This window comes from Pseudophryne corroboree, chromosome 3, assembly GCF_028390025.1.
Source record: "Pseudophryne corroboree isolate aPseCor3 chromosome 3, aPseCor3.hap2, whole genome shotgun sequence".
In the NCBI taxonomy this organism is placed as follows: Eukaryota; Metazoa; Chordata; class Amphibia; order Anura; family Myobatrachidae; genus Pseudophryne; species Pseudophryne corroboree.
The window spans coordinates 11,274,903-11,299,622 of NC_086446.1; the positions used below are offsets into that span (position 1 = coordinate 11,274,903).

The 24,720-nt window shown below is 48.1% G+C and overlaps 2 protein-coding genes across 3 annotated transcripts in view; one reads left to right on the plus strand and one right to left on the minus strand.

The window, feature by feature from the left end:
• Nucleotides 1-24,720, plus strand: part of LOC135056942 (uncharacterized) — a 132,191-nt gene that overhangs the window by 61,233 nt on the left and 46,238 nt on the right. The window contains exons 8-9 of the mRNA XM_063962724.1: nucleotides 7,176-7,357; nucleotides 7,672-7,850. Of these exons, the coding sequence (XP_063818794.1) occupies nucleotides 7,176-7,357; nucleotides 7,672-7,850 (361 nt within the window). The remainder of the gene's footprint in view (nucleotides 1-7,175; nucleotides 7,358-7,671; nucleotides 7,851-24,720) is intronic.
• The window catches only part of LOC135057004 (zinc finger protein 34-like), a 58,079-nt gene that overhangs the window by 14,918 nt on the left and 18,441 nt on the right, over nucleotides 1-24,720 (minus strand). For both annotated transcript variants that reach the window (XM_063962859.1, XM_063962860.1), the window contains exon 2: nucleotides 1,627-1,738. In XM_063962859.1, the coding sequence (XP_063818929.1) occupies nucleotides 1,627-1,720 (94 nt within the window). In that variant the 5' untranslated portion in view covers nucleotides 1,721-1,738. The remainder of the gene's footprint in view (nucleotides 1-1,626; nucleotides 1,739-24,720) is intronic.

Below are 24,720 nucleotides of genomic sequence, written 5' to 3' on the forward strand. Positions count from 1 at the left end.
TGCTGTGTTTATATAGATTCCTGACCAATACACAGGATTCTAGGGCTGATTAGCATCTGTCTCTGAACTTCTGGTGAATAGGAGCACATTCCAGAAGATCAATTAAATTTCTACCATTTGACAAGCAAAGGACAGATCTGTGACACCGTAAGTGTAGGGTCACCACATCCCCAGCAGTGTGACAGGGCAGATCTGTGATGCTGTATGTCTAGGGTTCTCGCAACCCCCGGCAATGTGGCATGTTATTTGTAAGGCTCTCTGAAAGCAGATGACTTTGCTCCACCAGGTGATCACAAATATTCCTCACCACTGCCAGGGATTTCCTCTCACATCAGTAACCGCCTGTTACTGCCATCAGAAGGCTCCCACACCAGATTCTAGAACCCCCTACATCTGTATATGTGTGGAAATGCTGGTGTGACACTTTCTGTTCAGTGTTGGCTAATTCCCACTGGTTCCTCACCATGGATAAGTCTGCATGGGGTACCAGGCAGAAGGTTTCAGCTTGGAAACACTGAGTAGAATCCAGAATGGAGTAGCGTTTTGCACTATTCTGGTGATCACAGGATACAATCAGACACAGGCATCTTAAGACAAAAAAAATATTGCTCTAACCACCTACACCACATTGTCTCCCCTGTGGAGCCCTATGGATCCCGAAGAAGAAAGACAAATTCTCTTGCTGAAGATGCTTGGGGCAATCACAGCACACAAGATGTTACATACGTACAATCCTTCTTAATGTTGCATGCACACATTTAAAATGGTCTCCTGGCCACCAACTGGGTGCACTTTAGAGAACCAATAAAACAATTAGCTGGCCAGCTCTCCTTGCACCTCCTTATCCCACTGCATAGTGACATGATGTGAGGGGGATAGCAGAAGACTAATAATGGCTTATAGCTCCTAATCTATGAGATACACCAGAGAGTATGGGAGGAGACTGGTCAGATCTCTGGGCTGGTAACACACAGTGACATGATGTGAGGGGGAGAGCAGGAGTATAATAGGGGCTGATGGCTCCTGATGTATGAGATACACCAGAGAGTGTCGGTAGGAGACTGGTCAGATCTCTGGGCTGGTAACATACAGTGACATGATGTGAGGGGGAGAGCAGGAGTATAATAGGGGCTGATGGCTCCTGATGTATGAGATATACCAGAGGGTGTGGGGAGGAGACTGGTCAGGTAACACAGTGACATGTGAGGGGGGAGAGAAATACCTCATTAGTTTGTCCTGATAGAAGAGGGTGTAGGATAAGAGAATGTTGTAGTAATGAGCGAGGAGAATGTGTGAATCTATTCTGTAATATGTGTATTTTACACTGCCGTAAAAACCCGGGTTATTTCTGGGTTAACCCGACTAGTGGCTCAGTGTATTAGAGTTAATAATACATTTTTATTTATATACTGCTCTTTCTCCAACAGGACTCAAGGCGCTTTACAGACATCAAAAACAATGCAGAAGATGTAAGTAATACAGCAAAAGACTAGCCGCATCGACATAAAATAGAAAACCTGCTCCCGTGGTGAGCATATGCACTCCGCAAAGGGCTTCAGACTGCGCTTGCAATCTGAATTAAGCCCTGTATCCAGGGAACTGTGGTGTTAAAGGGGTATTACTCACCTGTGCTGATATGTGTAGGGATCTCCTCCTCCTTACACTGCTGATCACCCCTCACATAAGTCTCTTCTTCTCCCTCTATATCTTCTGCCTTCATATCAGTAATTTCTTAACCCTGATATAACCCAAAAAAAACAAAACAACAACACATAAACACAGATAAATTATATCAGACACTGTAATATAATATTTTCGATAGCTAAAAACGGACAATTTCCTTGGTTGAGCAGTTATGTTTTTCCTTAAAATGGTTCGGAAGCGAATGTGTGGTGAGGCCTTTCTTAATATTACGAAGATATTCGCTCAATCGGGTCTTAAGTGCTCTGCTTGTTCTGCCAATGTAAACAAGGTAAATATTAATATTAACCTTGTTTACATTGGCAGAACAAGCGGAGCACTTAAGAGACGATTGAGCACTGAAGAGACTTTTAGCTATTGAAAATATTCAACATAATTGGAAGTATAGAGACGAAACCACACGGCTGACAAAGAATTAAATTAAATGGATCCATAAAATGAAAAGCCCTGTACCTAATGGTCTGATTGCAGACTTCGCATTCCTGTGTCATGACTGTGGTTTTTGTGAAACCGGTGTTAGTGAAGTCTGTGTGGGCGACTGGAGGACTATGTGAATATTAGGCTGGTCTGTAGGAATCAGTGAGAAGAAGGAGCAATCCCTGACCGGGGATCGAACCCGGACTTCGGCAGAGGAAGCCGTATCCTGACCACTGGATGACCAGGGATTTTGATAGCAGGATGATGAATGTATAGGTGAGACTGTGCTGGATATAGTGCCCCAGGAATAGGTGCTTATGTACTCAAGGTGACTGGCGAGATAGTAAGACGGGCTGGTTACCGGTGAGACTGGGATGCAACTGTAATCCGGGCTGGTACCAGATATAACTGGAAATGCAACTGAAAGTAGAACGATGACTGTGGCTGTGAATTTGGGACGAGGCTGAAGAACACTGCGGCTGTGACTTTAAGATCAAACTATGGAATACTGCAGCTGTGGCTTTAAGTTGAGACTGTAGAATACTGCGACTGTGATTTTAAGATGACACTATGGAATACTGCAACTGTGCCTTTAAGATGAAACTGTAGAAATACTGGATATCAATGGTAACACAAATGTAATCCAAACTGGGTAGCAAAGCAAGAGTTTATACAGGAACTGAAGTACAAGGGTTACCTTTAGGGAGCTCAGCTTCAAAGCTCACAGAGCTGTGTGTGACACAAGGAACTGACAGAGTTTCCACCACAGCCTCCTGACTTTTACTTCCTGGTCCTTGGTGATTGGTGAGCAGTGTCAGGTGATTCAAAGAGTCTCAGGCTGGCACAGGATTGGACAGCTCTGGGTCAGGTGAACAGTCACTGTCATGTGAGTACTCTAGACTAGGCTGTGATGTGGAGTGAGGCCTAGCAGGCCGAGAGAACACTGAAGCCTGAATCTCTGCAAACAAACAGAGGATGCTGGCTTTCAGGCCTAAACTTTAGATAGCTGAATTCAGACTCACACAGAAGATTAATCACCACAGGTGGAGCTCGTTAACTATTACCTTCCAGGCAGAGAACTCAGGACTCAGGAAACTTATGGTATTGGCAAGCTGTTTATCCCAGTGAGCAGAAAGATGCAGGATCCAGGACAGAGATGGCAGAGGTAAGTCACCAAATATGAAAACTAAAGTCAGGATCGTGACATCCTGTAAGTGGTTCCTGTAATCTTTTTTCATTATCCTAATCCTATTTTATCCACCAAGCTTATTTTTCCTTTAAATCTTTCTAGATCACTAAGAATATAGGGGGTAATTCCAAGTTGATCGCAGCAGGAATTTTGTTAGCAGTTGGGCAAAACCATGTGCACTGCAGAGGAGGCAGATATAACTTGTGCAGAAAGTGTTAGATTTGGGTGGGTTATTTTGTTTCTGTGCAGGGTAAATACTGGCTGCTTTATTTTTACACTGCAATTTAGATTGCAGATTGACCACACCACACCCAAATCTAACTCTCTCTGCACATGTTATAGCTGCCTCCCCCTACAGTGCACATGGTTTTGCCCAACTGCTAACAAAATTTCTGCTGCGATCAACTTGGAATTACCCCCATTGTGCCAATATCAACATCATAAAAGCACTGTGGCCCTAATTCATAGTTATTCGCTCGTTAGCTGCTTTTAGCAGCATTGCACACGCTAAGCCGCCGCCCTCTGGGAGTGTATCTTAGCTTAGCAGAATTGCGAACGAAAGATTAGCAGAATTGCGAATAGAAATTTCTTAGCAGTTTCTGAGTAGCTCGACACTTACTCCTACACTGGGATCAGTTCAGTCAGTTTCGTTCCTGGTTTGACGTCACAAACACACCCAGCGTTCGCCCGGGCACTCCCCCGTTTCTCCAGCCACTCCTTCGTTTTTCCCAGAAACAATAGCGTTTTTTCACACACTCCCATAAAATGCCCAGTTTACACCCAGAAACACCCACTTCCTGTCAATCACACTCCGATCACCAGAACAAAGAAAAATCCTTGTAATGCCGTGAGTAAAATACCTAACTTTTGAGTAAAATAACTAAGCGCATGCGCTCTGCGAACCATGCGCAGTAAGCGACTAATCGCAATATAGAAAATCGGCAACGAGCGAACTCGGAATGAGGGCCAGTATCGTTTTGGCAGGTTAAATATGAACTCCGTATAAAGCTTGGCATCTGTTTTCTTTCCATAGGATACCTACGGAAGTTGCCCTCATTATTATTGAATAGAGACCATATTTCATAGGATCAATATTATTTTTTATTGAAGTATTATTGCGAATATGAACATGGGGGTTGTTTGCGGTCCACCAGCGTGGCTTTGACATAAACAGGAAGAACGTAATTGGAAGTACCGTTGCATGTCACCATGCGTTCCATCTCACTGAAAGTTGATTGTGGTCCATGAGAGTGTCATCGATGTAAATTGGAAGGCTGTCACTGGATGTACCGTTGCGTGTCATCTTGCATTTCATCTGACTAAAAGATCCGTGCTCTATGACTCTTAATTGATTCCATGGCATGGACACTTTTTTAAACATTTGGACAGAGAATTAAATGGTGTTTCAGAGCAACATTGTTTTTTGAAGTATTCATTCTGCCATGAGGCAGTGCTGGTATGACCGGAAGCGATGTGACGATTACTTCCGGACATAAGAAAATGTCCTTTTTACGTAGTTTTAGAATTGTTTTACGTTTTGATCGAAGTATGAATTTAAGGGTTACAAATTGCTTTTTTGTTTATGGTGTAATGGAGATTTTTTTAACCTTTAAATAAATAATTGAGACACAGGGTTTAAATGGCCCGTAGTCACACTCCACCCTCACTACCTGACGAAGGGAAGTGTCCTGAAACGCGTTGCAGCAGGGGATTGGAGTGTGTTTCTAATTTGGACGGTATCAGGCTGACCAGACGGAAGCGTCATGTGGACCAAAGAGACGGGTACCGGAGCCAGTCGTCCTAAACTAACAGCTCATGGCCCATATTGCGCTGCCATCTGGTAATCCTCTACCTTAACCATTACCCACTGTACAGGTTATTTTTATGAAGGAATACCATTTTGTCTTATATGTTTTATATGCAGACTATTGAAGTCCTTGTTATATTAAAATTGCCTATTTAAATATACTACACTATGGGGGTCATTCCGAGTTGTTCGCTCACTAGCTGCTTTTAGCAGCATTGCACACGCTAGGCCGCCGCCCTCTGGGAGTGAATCTTAGCTTAGCAGAATTGCGAACTAAAGATTAGCAGAATTGTGAATAGAAAATTCTTAGCAGTTTCTGAGTAGCTCCAGACTTACTCCTACACTGCGATCAGCTCAGTCCATTTAGTTCCTGGTTTGACATCACAAACACGCCCTGCGTTTGCCCAGCCACTCCCCCGTTTCTCCACACATTCCCGCGTTTTTCCCCTGACACGCCTGCGTTTTTTATCCAACGCTGGGAAAACGCTGAGTTACCACCCAGAAACGCCCCTTTCCTGTCAATCATTTACCAAACACCAGTGCGACTAAAAAGCGCCGCAGAAGCCACAGCAAAACAGCTACGTTTTTAGTAAAATAACTAAGCGCATGCACTCTGCGTACCTTGTGCATGCGCAGTTAGCGACTAATCGCAGTATAGCGAAAATCGGCAATGAGCGAACAACTCGGAATGACCCCCTATATGTTATCCATATTTTCTCTATATATGGAACCCATGTGGAACCTACTTACACATGAACGTGTGACGTATTAAGGGAAGTATACCATATTGATTCACTCATTTGAGCGCACCCTATTGGACCTTCTTTTGCATGTTCTAAAGCCACTTAAGATCCGCAGATTCAAGAGGTTTAAACAGAGACTCTTGCAAAGCCTCCAGAACCACCGACAAATCCCAAGGAGCCACAGGTGGGACATAGGGAGGTTGAATTCGTAAAACACCCTGAGTGAATGTATGAACATCAGGCAGAGTTGCAATTTTTCTCTGAAACCATACCGACAAGGCAGAAATATGAACCTTGAGGGAGGCCAGGCGAAGGCCCAAGTCCAAGTCCAGTTGTAGGAAGGCCATGTGACGACACAGCTGGCACGTCGTGTCGCACAGTCGGAAAATACATGCGGTTACTTTCCTAGCTCTGGTCCTACCCATGAACTCCACTAATTGCTGATATGTTAGTAGTTATATGCTAGGCAATATTGTATTGTATTGTTATTATATTGTAGTTATGTTTTATCTGTTATATTAGGAATACGCAGTTTATTTGGTTATACTGTGTTCAATGTGTGTGATTGTATGCCAGAGTGTTAGTAACATAGTTACATCAGTTCATTGTAATGTAAGTCCCCTAGCTGTACAATCAGATGTGATTAGGATAAGTAGGTTCAGTAGTAGTAAACAGGTTATGTATGGAGCTGCAGGTAATCTGATCCTAAACACCCCATTGTGTACAGGAGCCCAGACACCTCGTCTCCACTCCTCTGTGACCTACTCACTGACCAGTTTGTGTGATGGACAGGGGAGGGTGTAACAAGAGGAGTGAGCTCTACTGGTGAGGGAGAGATCTGCACAGAAGGTCAGAGAGTGGATGTACCTCTGAAGTGCAGACACTGACTAGGCATTGCGGTGCCGTCAGTGGCGAGAATCCGTGGCAAAGGACGCTGTGTGAGCTGGTATTGCATACCAGGGGACACAGAACCACAGGCAGCGTGTAACAGCAGGAGATCGCAGGCATCTGTAATTCTATACTACGGTGGGAACTTAGTAAGTAAGATACCACCCTGGCTTGCAATTGTTACTGTTATTGTGTACTGTGTGTGTATATTTACAATAAAGGGCATTTGCCACTTTACTAAACTGTTTACCTGAGTGATCAGAGAATCTGTATCTTCACAAATGGTGGCAAGTGGTGGTATCACTCAGTCCTGGTTCACCCTGGGTAAGGTTGCGAGAGGTGTCGGCGGATTACACCTAAGAGCCTTGTAAACAGTTGGGCACACAGTAGCCAGGTATCTTGCTGAAAAGTTGTTGGTACGTTTGGAAAGTCAGCAGTATGGAGGCAGAAACAGAGGAGTACAAAAACCTCAACAAGAGATTCCTGCATATGGTCTGTCGAGCCCGCGGTATTAAGGTGACTGTAACGGATGTAAAGGAATCCCTAATTGCAAAATTGGTTCTATGGGATCGAGAACATCCTGATAATGAGGATGAGGACTCCGAGGAACAAGTGATGGAATGGTTGAGACCTGCAGTCGGGGACATTTGATGCCAATAACTGCAGGGAGAGCGGAGGATCGGAGGTGGGATCCCGAGGGTTAGTACAACCCCATCAGAAAGCCCTTGGATGAGGGGAAGATTTGAGAAACATTTGATAGGAAACCAGAGGTATTACAGGCCCATCTAGAAGCACTGGGATATGGCGCGACACCTGATGATCGGATATGGGTAATAAAGGAGGTGCTGGGATTACCAGACAACAGTCCTACAGTGCAAACTCTTGCACCAGCAGCCACCGTTCTACAGACTGCCCTGTCCCATCAGGATGTACCCCTGAGAAGTTGTCAGCGACGCAACCTGGCATCTGAAGTTTCATGCAAAGATGATTCACAAAACCAGCGACTGGATCAGAGGATGGACAGCTCTAGAAGTTGGCTGATGGTATATACTCTGAGGTTGCGTAAACAGACCAGGGAACAGGTTATGTTGGACCACCCCAGGAGGTAATTATCTCCAGACCGAAGACAGTGGTGTCTGGATCATACTGTCACGATCCGGGTATCTGGACGCCATTACTTGCCTTTCAGATGTCTCCTGAGGCTGGCTCAGCGTTCCAAGGCCGGATCTCATTCTGCATATCCCTCCTGTCACACTGAGACGCTGTCACAGCGCGCAATGTTTGAATCCTGCATGGCGTCTCCTGTCCTCTGCGGCTGGCGCCGCCATTACTGTTATGTTTCCACATGGTTTCCAAACCAGCTTTCCCTCCAAGTTCTAACATGGGCGCAGCCATGTTGGATTCAATCACATGTTTCAGTTCCTCCAATCCACTGTCCCTGGAAATCTGCATAATTGCCCAGCCAATGACTGCATAGCTGCAGGTACACATATCCTGTGTCTGGGCCAGATAGACGTCAGTGCTTTGTTTGTCATACCTTGTTCCAGGCTCTCTCCCCTGTGGTTGTTTCTCCAGGTTCCAGCTCCTGTCTCCAGCATCCACTAAAGAGACCCGCACCTGCCTACCATCTTGCAGTGCAGCTTAACTCTGCAGCCCTCCGTGGCTGATCCAGCTTCCAGCTACTTCATCTGCTTCCAGCAGTATCCACTACCACCGGTAATCATCCTTCAACTCCTCTGTTTCCACGCTCCCTAGCATCTTACTACATTCACTCCGTGTTTCATCACCTGGCTGGTTCCACCCAGCATTCATTCAGTGACTTTACCATCTGGCTGATTCCATTCCGCATCCACTCCGTGTCTTACCACCTGGCTGGTTCTATCCAGCAAATACAACAGCTGATTCAAGTTACCAACTTCATCTGTTCCATCTACTGGCATGTTCCTTGGAGATCTTCACTACTACAGCCAGGCCTGGTAAGGTTATTCCATCTAAGGACTTTAACAGCTGTTCTTACCTACCAGTGTCCTGTGTAACCATTTCATGACCAGAGTGCTCCAGGAATCATATTAATTATCATTGCCATTATTTACCTTGAATGCTGTTTGTTTACACGGAGTCTGTTAATAAACTTTTATTTTAACTTTTACCTGGTTGTCATGGTCACACCTTCGGGTTTCATTTGAACACTTACATGTCCAGGGGTCTGATTAAACCTCCCCGGTTTAAGTTCCTCTCAGCTTCTACAACTGAGGCTTTCTCCTGTCAGTCAAAATCCTCAGTTGTGACAGTAAGCACTGACCATATGAATCCAGCCGAAGACCAGGATCAAGCGGCTAGGCCGATGCAAGAACTGGCAGCCCGACTTGAACATCAGGAGGCTGCACAAGGCCATATCATCTGCTGTCTCCAGGATCTCTCTACGCGGCTGGATGGGATTCAAACGACCCTCTGTGAACCTGACACGTCCGGTGCGTCCACCACAGTAACACCAGCTGTAACCCCACCCACCTTGCCCATTTCCATTCCACGTCTTCATCTTCCAACGCCAGCAAAATTTGACGGATCTCCAAGGTTCTGCAGGGGATTTCTCAACCAATGCGAAATCCATTTTGAGCTTCAACCTGGCAATTTCCCCAGTGACCGTACTAAAATTGCCTATATCATCTCCCTTCTCAGCGGCTCAGCCCTTGACTGGGCATCACCTTTATGGGAGAAGTCTGATCCCCTGCTGTCCTCCTATACTGACTTTGTGGCAACATTCAGGCGCATCTTCGACGAGACAGGCCGGGTAACCTCTGCTTCATCTGAGATTCTCAGTTTACGCCAGGGAACACGTACTGTGGGACAGTATTTAATACAGTTCCAAATCCTGGCATCCGAACTGGCATGGAACGACGAGGCCCTGTATGCTGCATTCTGGCATGGCTTATCTGAGCGCATCAAGGAGGAGTTAGCTACCAGAGACTTGCCCTCTAAGTTGGATGAGCTAATTTCATTATGCACGAAGGTTGATCTACGGTTCAGCGAAAGAGCTATTGAGCGAGGAAGGTCATCCACTCCAAAATCTTCTGCTCCTCCTCCTCGTCAACCGTCTCCGTCCAAAGATGAGCCCATGCAAATTGGTCATTCCCGTCTATCCCCTGCTGAGCGCCGAAGACGTCTTTCCGAGTTCCTCTGTCTCTACTGTGCAGCTCCGTCTCACACAATCAATGCCTGTCCCAAACGTCCGTGACTTCAAGTCCTAGCTCGCCAAGGAGAGGGCCGGCTAGGAGTAATGCTCTCCTCTCCATCCCCTCGTGATTGTAATCTCCCAGTCTCGCTTCAAATTGCTCAACGTTACAAGAACATCATTGCCCTCCTTGATTCCGGAGCAGCTGGAAATTTCATAACTGAAGCTTATGTTAAACGGTGGTCCCTACCCACAGAGAGACTTCCTTCGTCCATCTCCTTAACTGCCGTGGATGGCAGCAAGATTTTTGACGCAGTTATTTCTCTAAGGACTCTACCAGTTCGTCTGAGAGTGGGAGTTCTTCATGCAGAATTTATTTCCTTCCTAGTGATTCCAAGAGCCACACGTCCAGTGGTTTTGGGCCTTCCATGGCTCCGCCTCCACAATCCATCGATTGATTGGACGACTATGCAGATACTAGCATGGGGTCCCTCCTGTGCTGAGACCTGTTTGTCCAAAGTGCTTCCTGTTTGTTCTTATCTCCCCAGGTCGTCTGAAGTCCCACCTCCTCCATATCAAGACTACACGGACGTGTTCAGTAAAGCTTCTGCTGATATCCTTCCTCCTCAGAGAATGGGACTGCCCAATTGATCTCATTCCAGGGAAGGTTCCACCTCGAGACCGAACTTACCAGTTGTCTCTGCCTGAGACGCACTCCATGGAGGAGTACATCAAAGAGAACCTGGCGAAAGGTTTCATCCGACCTTCTTCTCCAGCCGGCGCAGGCTTCTTCTTCGTTAAGAAGAAAGACGGTGGTCTGCAACCATGCATCGACTACAGAGGTCTGAATGACATTACCATCAAGAACCGGTATCCTTTACCCTCGATTACTTCGATAGAGTCAGCGGTGCAACAATCTTTACAAAGTTGGATTTGAGGGGTGCCTACAATCTCATCCGGATCCGTGAGGGCGACGAGTGGAAGACCGCCTTTAACACCCGTGATGGACATTATGAGTACCTCGTCATGCCCTTCGGATTGAGCAACGCTCCAGCTGTCTTCCAGCATTTCGTCAATGAGATCTTCAGGGACATCTTATACCGCCATGGCGTGGTATATCTAGACGATATCCTCATCTTTGCCAATAATCTAGAGGAACATCGTTACTGGGTAAAGGAGGTTCTGTCCCGTCTCCGAGTCAATCATCTCTATTGCAAATTGGAGAAATGTGTTTTTGAAGTTAAATCCATTCCGTTTCTAGGTTACATTGTGTTCGGTTCCGGACTAGAGATGGATCCTGAGAAACCACAAGCAATCCAGAATTGGCCGATACCCTTAACCCTCAAAGGGGTCCAGAGGTTCTTAGGGTTCGCCAATTATTACAGAAAGTTTATACGAGACTTTTCCACCATTGTGGCGCCTATCACTGCATTAACGAAGAAGGGTGCTAACCCGTCAAAGTGGTCTGAAGAAGCTACACAAGCTTTTCATCTTTTGAAGCAACGTTTCATCTCTGCACCAGTTCTGAAACAGCCCGACATCAACTCTCCTTTCATCCTAGAGGTGGATGCCTCCTCCGTTGGAGTAGGAGCGGTGTTATCCCAGAGGGCTAAAGATGGCCATCTACATCCTTGCAGTTTCTTCTCCCGGAAGTTCTCCCAAGCTGAGCGCAACTATGCCATTGGCGACCAGGAGTTGCTAGCCATCAAGCTCGCTCTAGAGGAGTGGAGATATCTGTTGGAGGGAGCTTCTCATTCAATCACTATACTTACCGACCACAAGAATCTTCTATACCTGAAAGGCGCACAATGTCTCAACCCTCGTCAGGCCAGATGAGCACTTTTCTTTTCCAGGTTCGACTTTAAACTCCAGTTTTGTCCGGCCTCTCAGAATCGCAAGGCCGATGCCCTTTCCCGCTCTTGGGAGCAAGAAAACGAGTCAGAGTCTTCAGACAAGCATCCTATTATTAATCTGTTTGCATTCTCCACGGTAGGGATGGACTCTATGCCCCCACCCGGGAAAAGTTTTGTGAAGCCGGTGTTGAGGAAGAAGCTCATGCATTGGGCCCATGCTTCCCGTTTTGCCGGACATACAGGCATTCAGAAAATCCTCGAGTTTATCTCTAGGTCCTACTGGTGGCCAACTCTGAAGAAGGACGTCAAGGAGTTTATTGCCTCTTGCCCAAAGTGTGCCCAACACAAAGTCCCCCACCAGTCTCCTGCGGGGCAACTGGTTCCATTATCTGTTCCCAGTCGACCGTGGACCCATTTGTCGATGGACTTTGTCTCAGATCTGCCTATATGCAACAAGTTTAATACCATCTGGGTGGTAGTTGACCGGTTCACCAAGATGGCACATTTCATACCCCTCACCGGTCTTCCGTCAGCTTCCAAGTTGGCTCAAGTGTTTATCCAAAAGATCTTCCGACTTCACGGTCTTCCTGAAGAGATCATCTCTGATCGTGGAGTACAATTCGTAGCCAAATTCTGGCGAAGTTTGTGTCAAGCCCTCCAAGTCAAGTTAAGGTTTTCTACAGCTTACCATCCTCAGACCAATGGTCAAACCGAGAGGGTGAATCAGGACTTGGAGGCCTTCCTCCGCATTTATGTGTTTTCCTCCCAAGATGACTGGGTTCAACTCTTTCCTTGGGCCGAGTTTAGCCACAACAATCAATACCATTCCTCATCTTCTTCAACACCATTCTTCATCAACTACGGATTCCACCCTAAAGTTCCAGAATTCCAACCGCTTCCAGCAACTTCTGTTCCAGCAGTGGATGTCACCTTGCGCCAGTTCTCAAATAACTGGAAGAATGTCCGCGCGGCCCTGCTTAAAGCCTCATTCAGATACAAGAAGTTTGCCGATAGGAAGCGTAGAGCGGTTCCTGCTCTCAAGGTGGGTGATCGTGTATGGTTGTCCACGAAGAATTTGCGGTTGAGAGTTCCTAGCATGAAATTTGCACCTCGTTTCATCGGTCCTTTTAAAATTGAACAGGTCATCAATCCCGTTGCTTACAGATTACAGTTACCTCCCTTCTTGAAAATACCCAGGACATTCCATGTTTCCCTGTTGAAACCGCTGATCCTGAAATCGGTTTCATTCTACACTTCCTCCAGCTCCTAAAGTTCAGACTCAACGGGGAGTCGAGTATGAGGTGGCCAAGATTCTGGACTCACGTTTCCGTTACGGTCAGTTGCAATATCTTATTGACTGGAAGGGCTATGGTCCTGAAGAACGCTCTTGGACCAATGCGTCAGATGTCCATGCTCCTGCCTTGGTCCGGAATTTCCACTCAAAGTTTCCTCTAAAACCTAAGAAGTGTCCCGGGGCCACTCCCAAAGGGGGGGGGGGTGCTGTCACGATCCGGGTATCTGGACGCCATTACTTGCCTTTCAGATGTCTCCTGAGGCTGGCTCAGCGTTCCAAGGCCGGATCTCATCTGTGTCCACATTCTGCATATCCCTCCTGTCACACTGAGACGCTGTCACAGCGGCGCCATGTTTGTATCCTGCATGGCGTCTCCTGTCCTCTGCGGCTGGCGCCGCCATTACTGTTATGTTTCCACGTGGTTTCCAAACCAGCTTTCCCTCCAAGTTCTAACATGGGCGCAGCCATGTTGGATTCAATCACATGTTTCAGTTCCTCCAATCCACTGTCCCTGGAAATCTGCATAATTGCCCAGCCAATGCCTGCATAGCTGCAGGTACAAGTATCCTGTGTCTGGGCCAGATAGATGTCAGTGCTTTGTTTGTCATACCTTGTTCCAGTCTCTCTCCTGTGGTTGTGTTTCCAGGTTCCAGCTCCTGTCTCCAGCATCCACTAAAGAGACCCGCACCTGCCTACCATCTTGCAGTGCAGCTTGACTCTGCAGCCCTCCGTGGCTGATCCAGCTTCCAGCTACTTCTTCTGCTTCCAGCAGTATCCACTACCACCGGTAATCATCCTTCAACTCCTCTGTTTCCACGCTCCCTAGCATCTTACTACATTCACTCCGTGTTTCATCACCTGGCTGGTTTCACCCAGCATTCATTCAGTGACTTTACCATCTGGCTGATTCCATTCCGCATCCACTCCGTGTCTTACCACCTGGCTGGTTCTATCCAGCAAATACAACAGCTGATTCAAGTTACCAACTTCATCTGTTCCATCTACTGGCATGTTCCTTGGATATCTTTACTACTACAGCCAGGTCTGGTAAGGTTATTCCATCTAAGGACTTTAACAGCTGTTCTTACCTACCAGTGTCCTGTGTAACCATTTCATGACCAGAGTGCTCCAGGAATCATATCATTGCCATTATTTACCTTGAATGCTGTTTGTTTACACAGAGTCTGTTAATAAACTTTTATTTTGACTTTTACCTGGTTGTCATGGTCACACCTTCGGGTTTCATTTTAACACTTACATGTCCAGGGGTCCTCTCAGCTCCTACAACTGAGGCTTTCTACTGTCAGTCAAAATCCTCAGTTGTGATACACACAGCACAGGTAAGTGCAGTGAATGCTGCCCTGCACTACCCTATACAAGAAATATCTGAGGAAGGGCTGAGTTGCAGCATTCCTTTGCAAATGACTAACCAGTCAATTAAGGAGCCTATGGTTGGAGGGCTTGATACCTCAATCACAGAGGACAAGACACAGAGTGAGTAACTGCTTGATATAACTACAGACCAAGCAGAGATGCTGCTACCCAGCTTTCCCTTTTCAGAGGTGGAAAATGAAGAAATGGTGAAGGAATGCCAGTACCAAGAAGAGGTCAGTGTCAATGGAACCAAGGAGTCCGCAAGGGTTGAGGACTTACAGATGCAGGTGAGATCTAGTCTGCCAGTAGCACTCAAACCAGTTGCCCAGTGTGCTATGCTGGGGGAGGTTGTTGTTGACCAATTGGATGTCCAACGACACTGCCTGAAACCGCTTCTCATCGAAGTGGGACAAGCAGCAGAGCCGGAACACAAACTGTTGGATTTAAACGAGTTGACAGAGGCCAAAAAAAGTTAATGGAGACTCCGACATCCAGGTGGATGCCAGTAGGCACCGCCAGCTACAGCTTCTCTCTGCCATGAATATCCCTTGTCCTTGTTCCGAAGACCGGAACCTTGTGAGTGTGTGAGACGCCATCAGGTCTACATCTGGAAGGCCCAACTTGTCCACTAGGAGATTAAATACTTCTGGGATGAAGGCTCCACTGTCCAGCATGTACGTCCTGACGACTGAGGAAGTCCGCTTCCCAGTTGAGGACTCCCGGAATGGACACTGCCGATATGGCTGGCAGATGGCGTTCCGACCATTGCAGAATCTTTGACACTTCCATCATTGCCATGCGGCTTTGAGTGCCGCCTTGATGATTTATGTACACCACCGTGGTGGTGTTGTCTGACTGTACTTGAACAGGCCTGTTCTGTACCAGATGCCGGGCCAGTTTCAGAGTATTGAACACTGCCCGCAATTCCAGAATGTTTATGGGGAGGAGAGACTCCTCCCTGGTCCACCGACCCTGAAGAGAGTGTTGCTCCAACACCGCGCACAAACTCCTCAGACTGGCATCCGTCGTCAGAAGGACCCAGTTGGAGACTCAATCGGTGGTCCAGCAGCCATCAGGCCAGTGACAGACGGACCTCCAGAGAAAAGGAGATCATTTGATATCTGATCCAGTGAGGCAGGCTGTCCCACTTGGCAAGAATCAGTTTATGCAGAGGGCGGGAATTAAATGGAGCGTACTCCACCATGTCAAAAGCCGACACCATGAGGCCTAGTACTAGCATCGCAGAGTGTATCGACACACGCGGACGAGAGAGGAAGCAACGTATCTTGTCCTGAAGCTTCAGGACTTTACCCTGTGACAAAAGCAACCTCTGGTTGTGAGTATCCAACAATGCTCCTAGATGCACCATCTTCTGGGCAGGGACCAGGGATGATTTCTTCCAGTTGATGAGCCACCCGTGGGCTTGCAGAAACTGGACCGTCAGATCCAAAATAACGGAGGAGAACTTCAGGGGAATTAGGCAGGATCAGCAGATCATCCAGATACGGCAGTATTCGGATGCCCCGACGGCAGAGTGAAGCCGTCATAACTGCCATGACCTTGGTGAAAATTTGTGGAGCCGTGGTCCGACCAAACGGTAAGGCCCGGAATTGGTAATGGAGATTGCCAATAGCAAACCGCAGGTATTGCTGATGTGACATGTCAATAGGGATATGCAGGTAAGCATCCTGTATACCCAGGGATACCATATAGTCCCCTGGTTCCAAAGCCAGGACAATAGAGCGAAGAGTCTCCATATGAAACTTGGAGACGCTCACAAACTTGTTCAAAGATTTGAGGTTGAGAGTGGGCCGGGAGGAACCATTCGGTTTGGGAACTAGGAACAGCGTTGAATTGTACCCCCTGAGCCAGAGGCACCGGTACTACCACTCCGGTGTCCAGGAGGGATTGTACCACTAAACGGAGAGTTGTTGCCTTCATCTGATCCGAAGGGATGTCCGTCAGGCAACGGCGAGGAGGGGGACGTATCTTGAAGGATATAGCGTATCCGCGAGTGACGACTTCCTGTACCCAAGCGTCTGAAGTGGTCTTCAACCATGCCTGGGTGAACTGTAGAAGTCGGCCTCCCACCCTGGGATCTCCCAGAGGGAGACCCGCCCTGTCATGTCGCAGGCTTGTCAGATTTGGAAGCCGGCTGACGGGCAGCCCAGGTATGTTTGGGCTTGGGGGTTTTGGAAGTGCGAGACGTTTCGGGTACGCCTGACCCTTTGCTTTACCTGGAGGGCGAAAGGAACAAAAAGGAAGTACTCTTAGCCTTCGGGGTCGAAAGAGTAGTACTAGGTAGGCATGCAGTCTTTGCAGACGCCAAGTCAGCAACAATCTTGTAGAGATCCTCACCAAAGAGGATGTTTCCTTTAAACGGGAGCACCTCCAGGGTTTTCTTAGAGTCCAAGTCCACCGACCAGGAATGCAACCAGAGAATACGGCGCGTCAAAATGGATGTCGTAGCAGCCTTGGCCACCAGAACACCTGCATCTACAGCTGCTTCTTTAATGTAATGAGAAGCCGTGACAATCTGAGAGAGACATTGTCTGGCATATTCAGAAAAATTGGACGGAAACTCAGACTCTATTTCCTGAGCCCACGCCTAAATAGCATCTGTGGCCCAAGTGGCCGAAATGGTGGGCCTATGCGCAGCCCCTGCAAGGGTATAGATCGCTTTTAAGCAGCCATCCACACGCTTATCCGTCTGCTCCTTGAGAAAAGTGACAGGCAGAGCAGACGACACCACCAGCCGAGCGATTTGCGAATCCACCGGCGGTGGAGTTTCCCAATTTTTACTCAATTCTGCTGCAAGGGGATAGCGGGCTAGCATCTCCTTGTGTGGGGTGAATTTCTTTCCTGGGTTCTTCCAGGATTCCTGACGTATGTCAACCAAGTGGTCAGAATGAGGTAAAACCAATTTAGTAACCTTCTGACGTTTGAACCTGTCCGGTTTCTTAGAGGTAGTGGCAGGCTATAACATCCACCTGGGAAACAGATTTCCCATCAGAAACGTCATGATTAGAGTCTGTGGGGTCAGTATACACACCATCTTCATCGGAAGAGGTATCCGGAACATGCGTGGATTGAGTGTAAGTAACAGCCCGCTTAGAGGACTTCTTAGGTTTAGTCTTAGGCGGACGAGGGTCAGGAATACGTTTATCCAAAGAGTTATTCAAGTGCTGTAACTGAGTGGACAGAGCATCTGTCCATGGCGGATTAACCGCAGGGATCATATAAGGCTGATAAGGCACAGGAGGTCCCATAGGGGGCGCAAGCCTAGTTACCAGCGTAGTCAGTAAATTAGAAAAGGCAGCCCAAGGTGGGCCCTGATGTGCCCCCGTTGTTACAAACTGACTGGGGGTATAGAACCCCCAAAACCTGAACCCTCCGCAGCCATGTTATCCTCCAATGCATCTGGTACATCATAACCGCGCACAACGGAATCAGCCCCAGACCCATCGCCCCCTGTAGTTGACATGATATGAAAGCGTAAACCACGGTCGACACAGTACAATGGGGGTCATTCCAAGTTGATCGCTCGCTAGCAGTTTTTAGCAGCCGTGCAAATGCTATGCCGCCTCCCATTGGGAGTGTATGTTAGCTTAGCAGAAGTGCAAACGAAAGGATCGCACAGTGGCTACAAAAAAAATAAAAAATTGTGGAGTTTCAGAGTAGCTCCAGACCTACTCAGCGCTTGCGATCACTTCAGACAATTCAGTTCCGGATTTGACGTCACAAACACGCCCTGCATTCGCCCAGCCACGCCTGCGTTTTTCCTGGCACACCTGCGTTTTTCCGAACACACCCTGAAAACGGTCAGTTGACACCCAGAAACGCCCACTTCCTGTCAATCACTCTGCGGCGGGCACTGCGAAAGAAAAGCCTAGCTAGAGCTTGTGTAAAACTACATCGGATGTTAGGAAAGTACGTCGCGCGTGCGCATTGCGTCACATGCGCAGAAGTGCCGCTTTTTCACTTAATTGCTGCGCTGCAAACATTTTTATCTAACGATCAACTCGGAATGACCCCCAATATGCGCAGATAAAATACCTAACACAAACCCCCCGTGCAGTGTAATAGCACAAACAGTATTTCTGAGGTAAAATGTGACTGAAAAACACAGAGAAAAATACAGGATACGTATATCCTGTGAAATACCTATATTATCTAATAACCCTGATGCACGGAGCCCCCTCAGGGTACAGAATATAGGGATAGCAGTAGGAGTGCGATACACGGAGCAGAGATCACCCAGCAGCTATATGCACACACACAGTCACATGTACAATGCAGGAATTATGACAAACAATAAAACTGCACTGGACTAGCAATTGTCACAATCCTGACTGTAGGTTTCATATTTGCTGACTTACCCCTGCCATCTGTCCTGGATCCTGTGTCTTTTCACTCACGGAGTTAAACAGCTTGTCAGCACTGAGTTTTCCTGAGTCTCTGCCTGAGAGGTAATAGTTAATTAGCTCCACCTGTGGTGATCTCCTGTGTGAGGCTGAATTCAGTAATCTGAAGTTCAGGCTTCAGTGTTCTCTCGGCCTGCTAGGCCTCGCTGCACTTCACAGCCTCCTCTAGAGTAGTCACATGACAGTGACTTCACCTGACCCAGAGTTGTCCAACCCTCTGCCAGCCTGAGACTCTCTACATCACCTAATCCTGCCCACCAATCATCAAGGACCAGGAAGTATAAATTAGGAGGCTGAGTTGGAATCTGGGCCAGTTCCTTGTGTCACATACAGCCTTGTGTGGGTCTTAAGCTGAGCTCCCTAAAGGTAACCTTTGTACCTAAGTTCCAGTGGAAACTCTGTTCCCTTGTTACCGTTTGGTTTATTTGTGTGTTGCCAATTGATTTCACCATTTCCCTGAGTCTCAATGTAAAGGTACAGCTGCAATGTTTCGTCTTAAAGGCACAGTACTGAATTCCGTGTTCTCCACTGAAAACCACAGCTGTCGTGTTTCAGTTTTACTACTGTTGTAGTTGGGATCTCCAGGGCTCAGTACCTCGTGCCTCAGCATCTCCGTGCTTCCAGCATCTCCGTGCCTCAGTACCTCAGCACCTCCGTGCTTCCAGTACCTCCGTGCCTCAGTACCTCCGTGCCTCAGTACCTCCGTGCCTCAGTACCTCCGTGCCTCAGTATCTCAGCAACTCCGTGCCTCAGCCTCTCCGGGCTTCCGGCACCTCCGTGCCTCAGTATCTCAGCACCTCCGTGCCTCAGCATCTCCGTGCTTCCAGTACCCCTGTGCCTCAGTACCTCCGTGCCTCAGTACCTCCGTGCTTCCAGCACCTCAGTATCTCCGTGCCTCAGCACCTCAGTGCCTCAGCACCTCAGCATCTCCGTGCCACAGCACCTCCGTGCCACAGCACCTCCGTGCCACAGCACCTCCGTGCTTCCAGCACCCCTACGCACCCCAGTGCCTCCACGCACCCCAGTGCCTCCACGCACCTCAGTGTCTCCAAGCACCTCAGTGTCTCCAAGCACCTCAGTGTCCGCAAGCACCTCAGTGTCCGCAAGCACCTCAGTGTCCGCAAGCACCTCAGTGTCTCCAAGCACCCCGTGCCCTTTAGCACAATTATACCTGGTATTCTTCACTGATTCATCAGTGCCTTTCCAGTTCTGTCTTTCAGGAGACCTTCAGCATGCCTCCTGTCTGCCGACCTAATCCTGCATGAGGAGAACCTAGATTCGGCCATCGCTGCTGCGGTTCCTCTTCCCAGTCACCGGAAGAAACCCAGAGTCCACAACATTTCCAAACCAGGTCAGTGGTAGTATTCACATAATCCTCCAGTCGCCCGCACAGACTTCACTACACCGGGTTCACAAAAACCTTAGTCATGACAGTAGGAACTGGCCACATGGACCCGGCCGAAAGTGTTAGTCTGACGCATGACCTCCTAAGCAATATTGCAGGACGCTTGGAAGGTCTGGAGTCGACTCAGCATCGATTGGCACAGTGTCTGCAGCGGAATTCGTCCTCCAGAGATTCTATGACCTTCTGCTCTAAGACTCCTGACCAACTGCAGATTTTCTACCAGATGTTACTACAGTTACAAGAACTTTTGCCTAGTATTCTCTCTGTGATGCCTGATCTCCTCAGGAATACTACCAACGTTGTTGATCCTGTTTTGTCCCATCCAGTTAATAGAGTCTCTTCCTCTGCGCAAGGGAAAGTTTTTCATCAGAGCTATCCACGGCCCAAGCTCTCTGAAGCTGAACGTCAGCGGCGTAAGGAGCTACATCTCTGTCTTTACTGTGGAAATTCTGGTCATTTTGTTAAAGACTGCATTCTTCGCAAGCCAGGTAATAGTGACAAATCTCAGTATCATAGTGCTCATGTCTACAAGTCATCCACAGTATCCGATCCTTCTGCTGCTGACGGGGGTATCAAGAAGGCTACTCTTCTGAGAGAGACTCAAATTTATGACTGGGGTCCGGTGGTTAAAAGACCTTATCCCAAGTTGGGTGTCCAGAGAAGAATGTTCAAGCCATTTACAGTCACAGAGGAGTCCGTGTCCACAACCCCAGGAGGGGCGTCTTCAGAGCGTCCAGCCCCAGGAGGGGCGTTTTCAGAGCGTCCAGCCCCAGGAGGGGCGTTTTCAGAGCGTCCAGCCCCAGGAGGGGCGTTTTCAGAGCGTCCAGCCCCAGGAGGGGCGTTTTCAGAGCGTCCAGCCCCAGGAGTGGTGTCTTCAGAGCGTCCAGCCCCAGAGAGTCTTCAGAGTGCTGCCCAGCCAGTGAGTCTTCAGAGTGCTGCCCAGCCAGTGAGTCTTCAGAGTGCTGCCCAGCCAGAGAGTCTACAGAGTGCTGCCCAGCCAGAGAGTCTACAGAGTGCTGCCCAGCCAGAGAGTCTACAGAGTGCTGCCCAGCCAGAGATTCTACAGAGTGCTGCCCAGCCAGAGATTCTACAGAGTGCTGCCCAGCCAGAGATTCTACAGAGTGCTGCCCAGCCAGAGATTCTACAGAGTGCTGCCCAGCCAGAGATTCTACAGAGTGCTGCCCAGCCAGAGATTCTACAGAGTGCTGCCCAGCCAGAGATTCTACAGAGTGCTGCCCAGCCAGAGATTCTACAGAGTGCTGCCCAGCCCCGTGAAGAGGGGGCTCTTGCCTCAGCCCAGCCCCGTGAAGAGGGGGCTCTTGCCTCAGCCCAGCCCCGTGAAGAGGGGGCTCTTGCCTCAGCCCAGCCCCGTGAAGAGGGGGCTCTTGCCTCAGCCCAGCCCCGTGAAGTGGGGGCTCTTGCCTCAGCCCAGCCCCGTGAAGTGGGGGCTCTTGCCTCAGCCCAGCCCCGTGAAGTGGGGGCTCTTGCCTCAGCCCAGCCCGGTGAAGTGGGGGCTCTTGCCTCAGCCCAGCCCGGTGAAGAAAGGGCTCAGCCCGTCCCGGTTCCAGCCGGTCCAGCAATACTCCAGGCCCAGCCTGGTCAGTCCGTCCCGGTTCCAGCCGGTCCAGCAATACTCCAGGTCCAGCCTGGTCAGTCCGTCCCGGTTCCAGCCGGTCCATCAATACTCCAGGCTCTGCCTGGTCAGTCCGTCCCGGTTCCATCCGGTCCAGCAATACTCCAGGCCCAGCCTGGTCAGTCCGTCCCGGTTCCAGCCGGTCCAGCAATACTCCAGGCCCAGCCTGGTCAGTCCGTCCCGGTTCCAGCCGGTCCAGCAATACTCCAGGCTCCGCCTGGTCAGTCCGTCCCGGTTCCAGCCGGTCCAGCAATACTCCAGGCTCCGCCTGGTCAGTCCGTCCCGGTTCCAGCCGGTCCAGCAATACTCCAGGTTCCACCTGGTCAGTCCGTCCCGGTTCCAGCCGGTCCAGTAATACTCCAGGACCAGCCTGGTCCGTCTCCTTTGGCTCCAGCCAATTCAAGTTGACAATGCTAAATCCCTTTGTCGTATAAACAACCCTTTATGAAGTCTAAGAACACTGTACGCTGTTTGCTTAAGAAGTACCGTAATGGTACGCTAGTTGCGTAACGATCGCTCAGCCGTAGGCGAGACGCTCAAGCGTCACGTTCGCTCACGGCCCAGTGATCACAGGACACGTTATTGGCTATGACTAGAGTAATGATTCGCTATGGCGTAGCATACGCTCGAGACCACGAGGAGGTCACCAGCGGCGCAGACGCTCACAACGCTATACCTTAATGTTTAAACCTTATACCAATGAAATACACAGAATAACTAAATGTGAATACAGGGTGTAAGTGCAACCTTGTGTAACCTGACTAACTACAAAGCTGCTTGAGCGTCACCGACGCTCAAGTGAACACTTAACACTATAGAAAATACACAGATACTGGTTTAGGTTCCAAAGCCTATTAACTGTATTATATCTAATATATTTGTAAAAGGGGATAACAGTACAAATGATACACTACAATATAACAGAGACTTCCTAACCACAGAACTAAACAATAAATACAAAAAGACAATACTACACTGACCTAAATGCAATACAATACAATACTATCTAATACAATACAATACTAGCCTAGTCTAGGGGAGATATGAGAGAACAGAACAGAGAGAGAGAGAGAGAGAGAGAGAGAGAGATAGATGAGAGAAATTGGCTCACAGAAAGACAATAATTACGGAGAGAAAACTTACGCACAAGGGGAAACGATCGCATGCGCCTGGACATCCAGCACCCGATTTTCAGCAATGAGAACCGTTGAAGAGTGAGCGCTGGATGTGGTCGGCCTGCCTATTTATGCCCCACACACAATGCAATCTCCTGGTCCTACAATCCCATTGTCCATTGGCCGAAGGAATTCGGCCCTGCATCATAACAAAAGGTCATAGGGTGATTCATACAGGTGGGCTGTGACGATTTCCAACAGCTCAGGTGGGTGGGAAACTGGGTTTCCCGCCGCATACCTGAGTATGTGTAAATAATAGAAATGGACATAAACTTCTTATGTCCATAACTATTCGCACGAGCGATTAATACGCTCCAAACCAACACCGGAATATTGCTAATTAAATACTCTTCCGATGGGTACCAAACACTGCTGTATGATTCCTGTTAGACCCTTCGTACGATGCAAAGAGGGATTCCTCAGCTCAGGGACATTCTATATTAACCAAACTTTCAGAATCTATCAAAGAGATCATGATCTACAAACTACATTAATTGTGAAAATATGTAACGAATGAGTCGCACGCTACGACTACATAAACTCTACCGTAAATACGCATACCGCGCCTGCGAGTGCACGCTATTGCGGGTATGCGCCTTCACGGGAGAGCGTACGCATGCGCAGCGCGGACCAGTGTGCGGTGCAAATATGGCAACGTGCATAGAGACATTTTTCTGACTTTGACAGTCCACCCTTTGGCAGTCAATAATAACTGCCACCTTCTAAAATATTTAAGGAGAAAAATGTAAGTCAGGGGTTAATTGATTTCCATGGTTGGGTAGGGGAGAAGAGTGGAGTAGGTGTGAAGAGGGTATGACCTAGTGAGAAAGCAGAAGCATGTGTGTATGAGTCCATGTTTGGAGGGTCATGTATCATCGTGCCGTACGTGTGGTAAATCAAGCTTCGAGGTATTGCGAAGTATACATTTGAATTCCTTCTTATCCTGTGGTACAGGTCTGTGGATGGGCTGTCAAACTCTACCGAGCTCATTTCGGCTGTGGTTGTAACAAAATGGGGATGCACATTTTAGTTGATGATACATGAATGGGGGAGGTATGTGGTTGCTGCTATCTGTGCCTGTATTCCCTATCGTCTATGTGTGTCGTTACCTGGGGGTTGTAGAGATGAAGATAAAGAACACTTACGAAAAATGCAATGATATTCTATGTCAGGGAAATGTACATCTGTTGTTGAAGTTGTGTTCGGTATCTGTTGAGAGTCGTCTTCTTTGCGCTGTATTGCTCCTTGGGCATGAGCAAATAGCTTTGTCTGAGCCATCAGATTTACAAAAATGTTGGGCTAGCGTGAGTTTAAAAATACTAGGGAAACTGGGGATCCATGGCAAAGTTCATCAAGTGTCCATATTTAAAGTTGTCAAATCTTCTTCTTTGGTGCTTGTCTGTTGTCTGTATAGCATCTCGTCAACTTCCTCGTCCAAGGGGGTCTTTGTATCTTGGAGAAAAGCAGAAAAACAGGTGAAAGAAACGGACCGTATAATCGCATTTTCATCACATTCTGGTTTCTATCATTGGGTCATAAATCAAATCCAGGTTAATTACGGTTTCCTCACTCCTCAAGCTCATCACTTTTGTACTTTGTTTGCACCTCATTAAAGCCTGCCCGCATCTAAATATCAATCCAATCG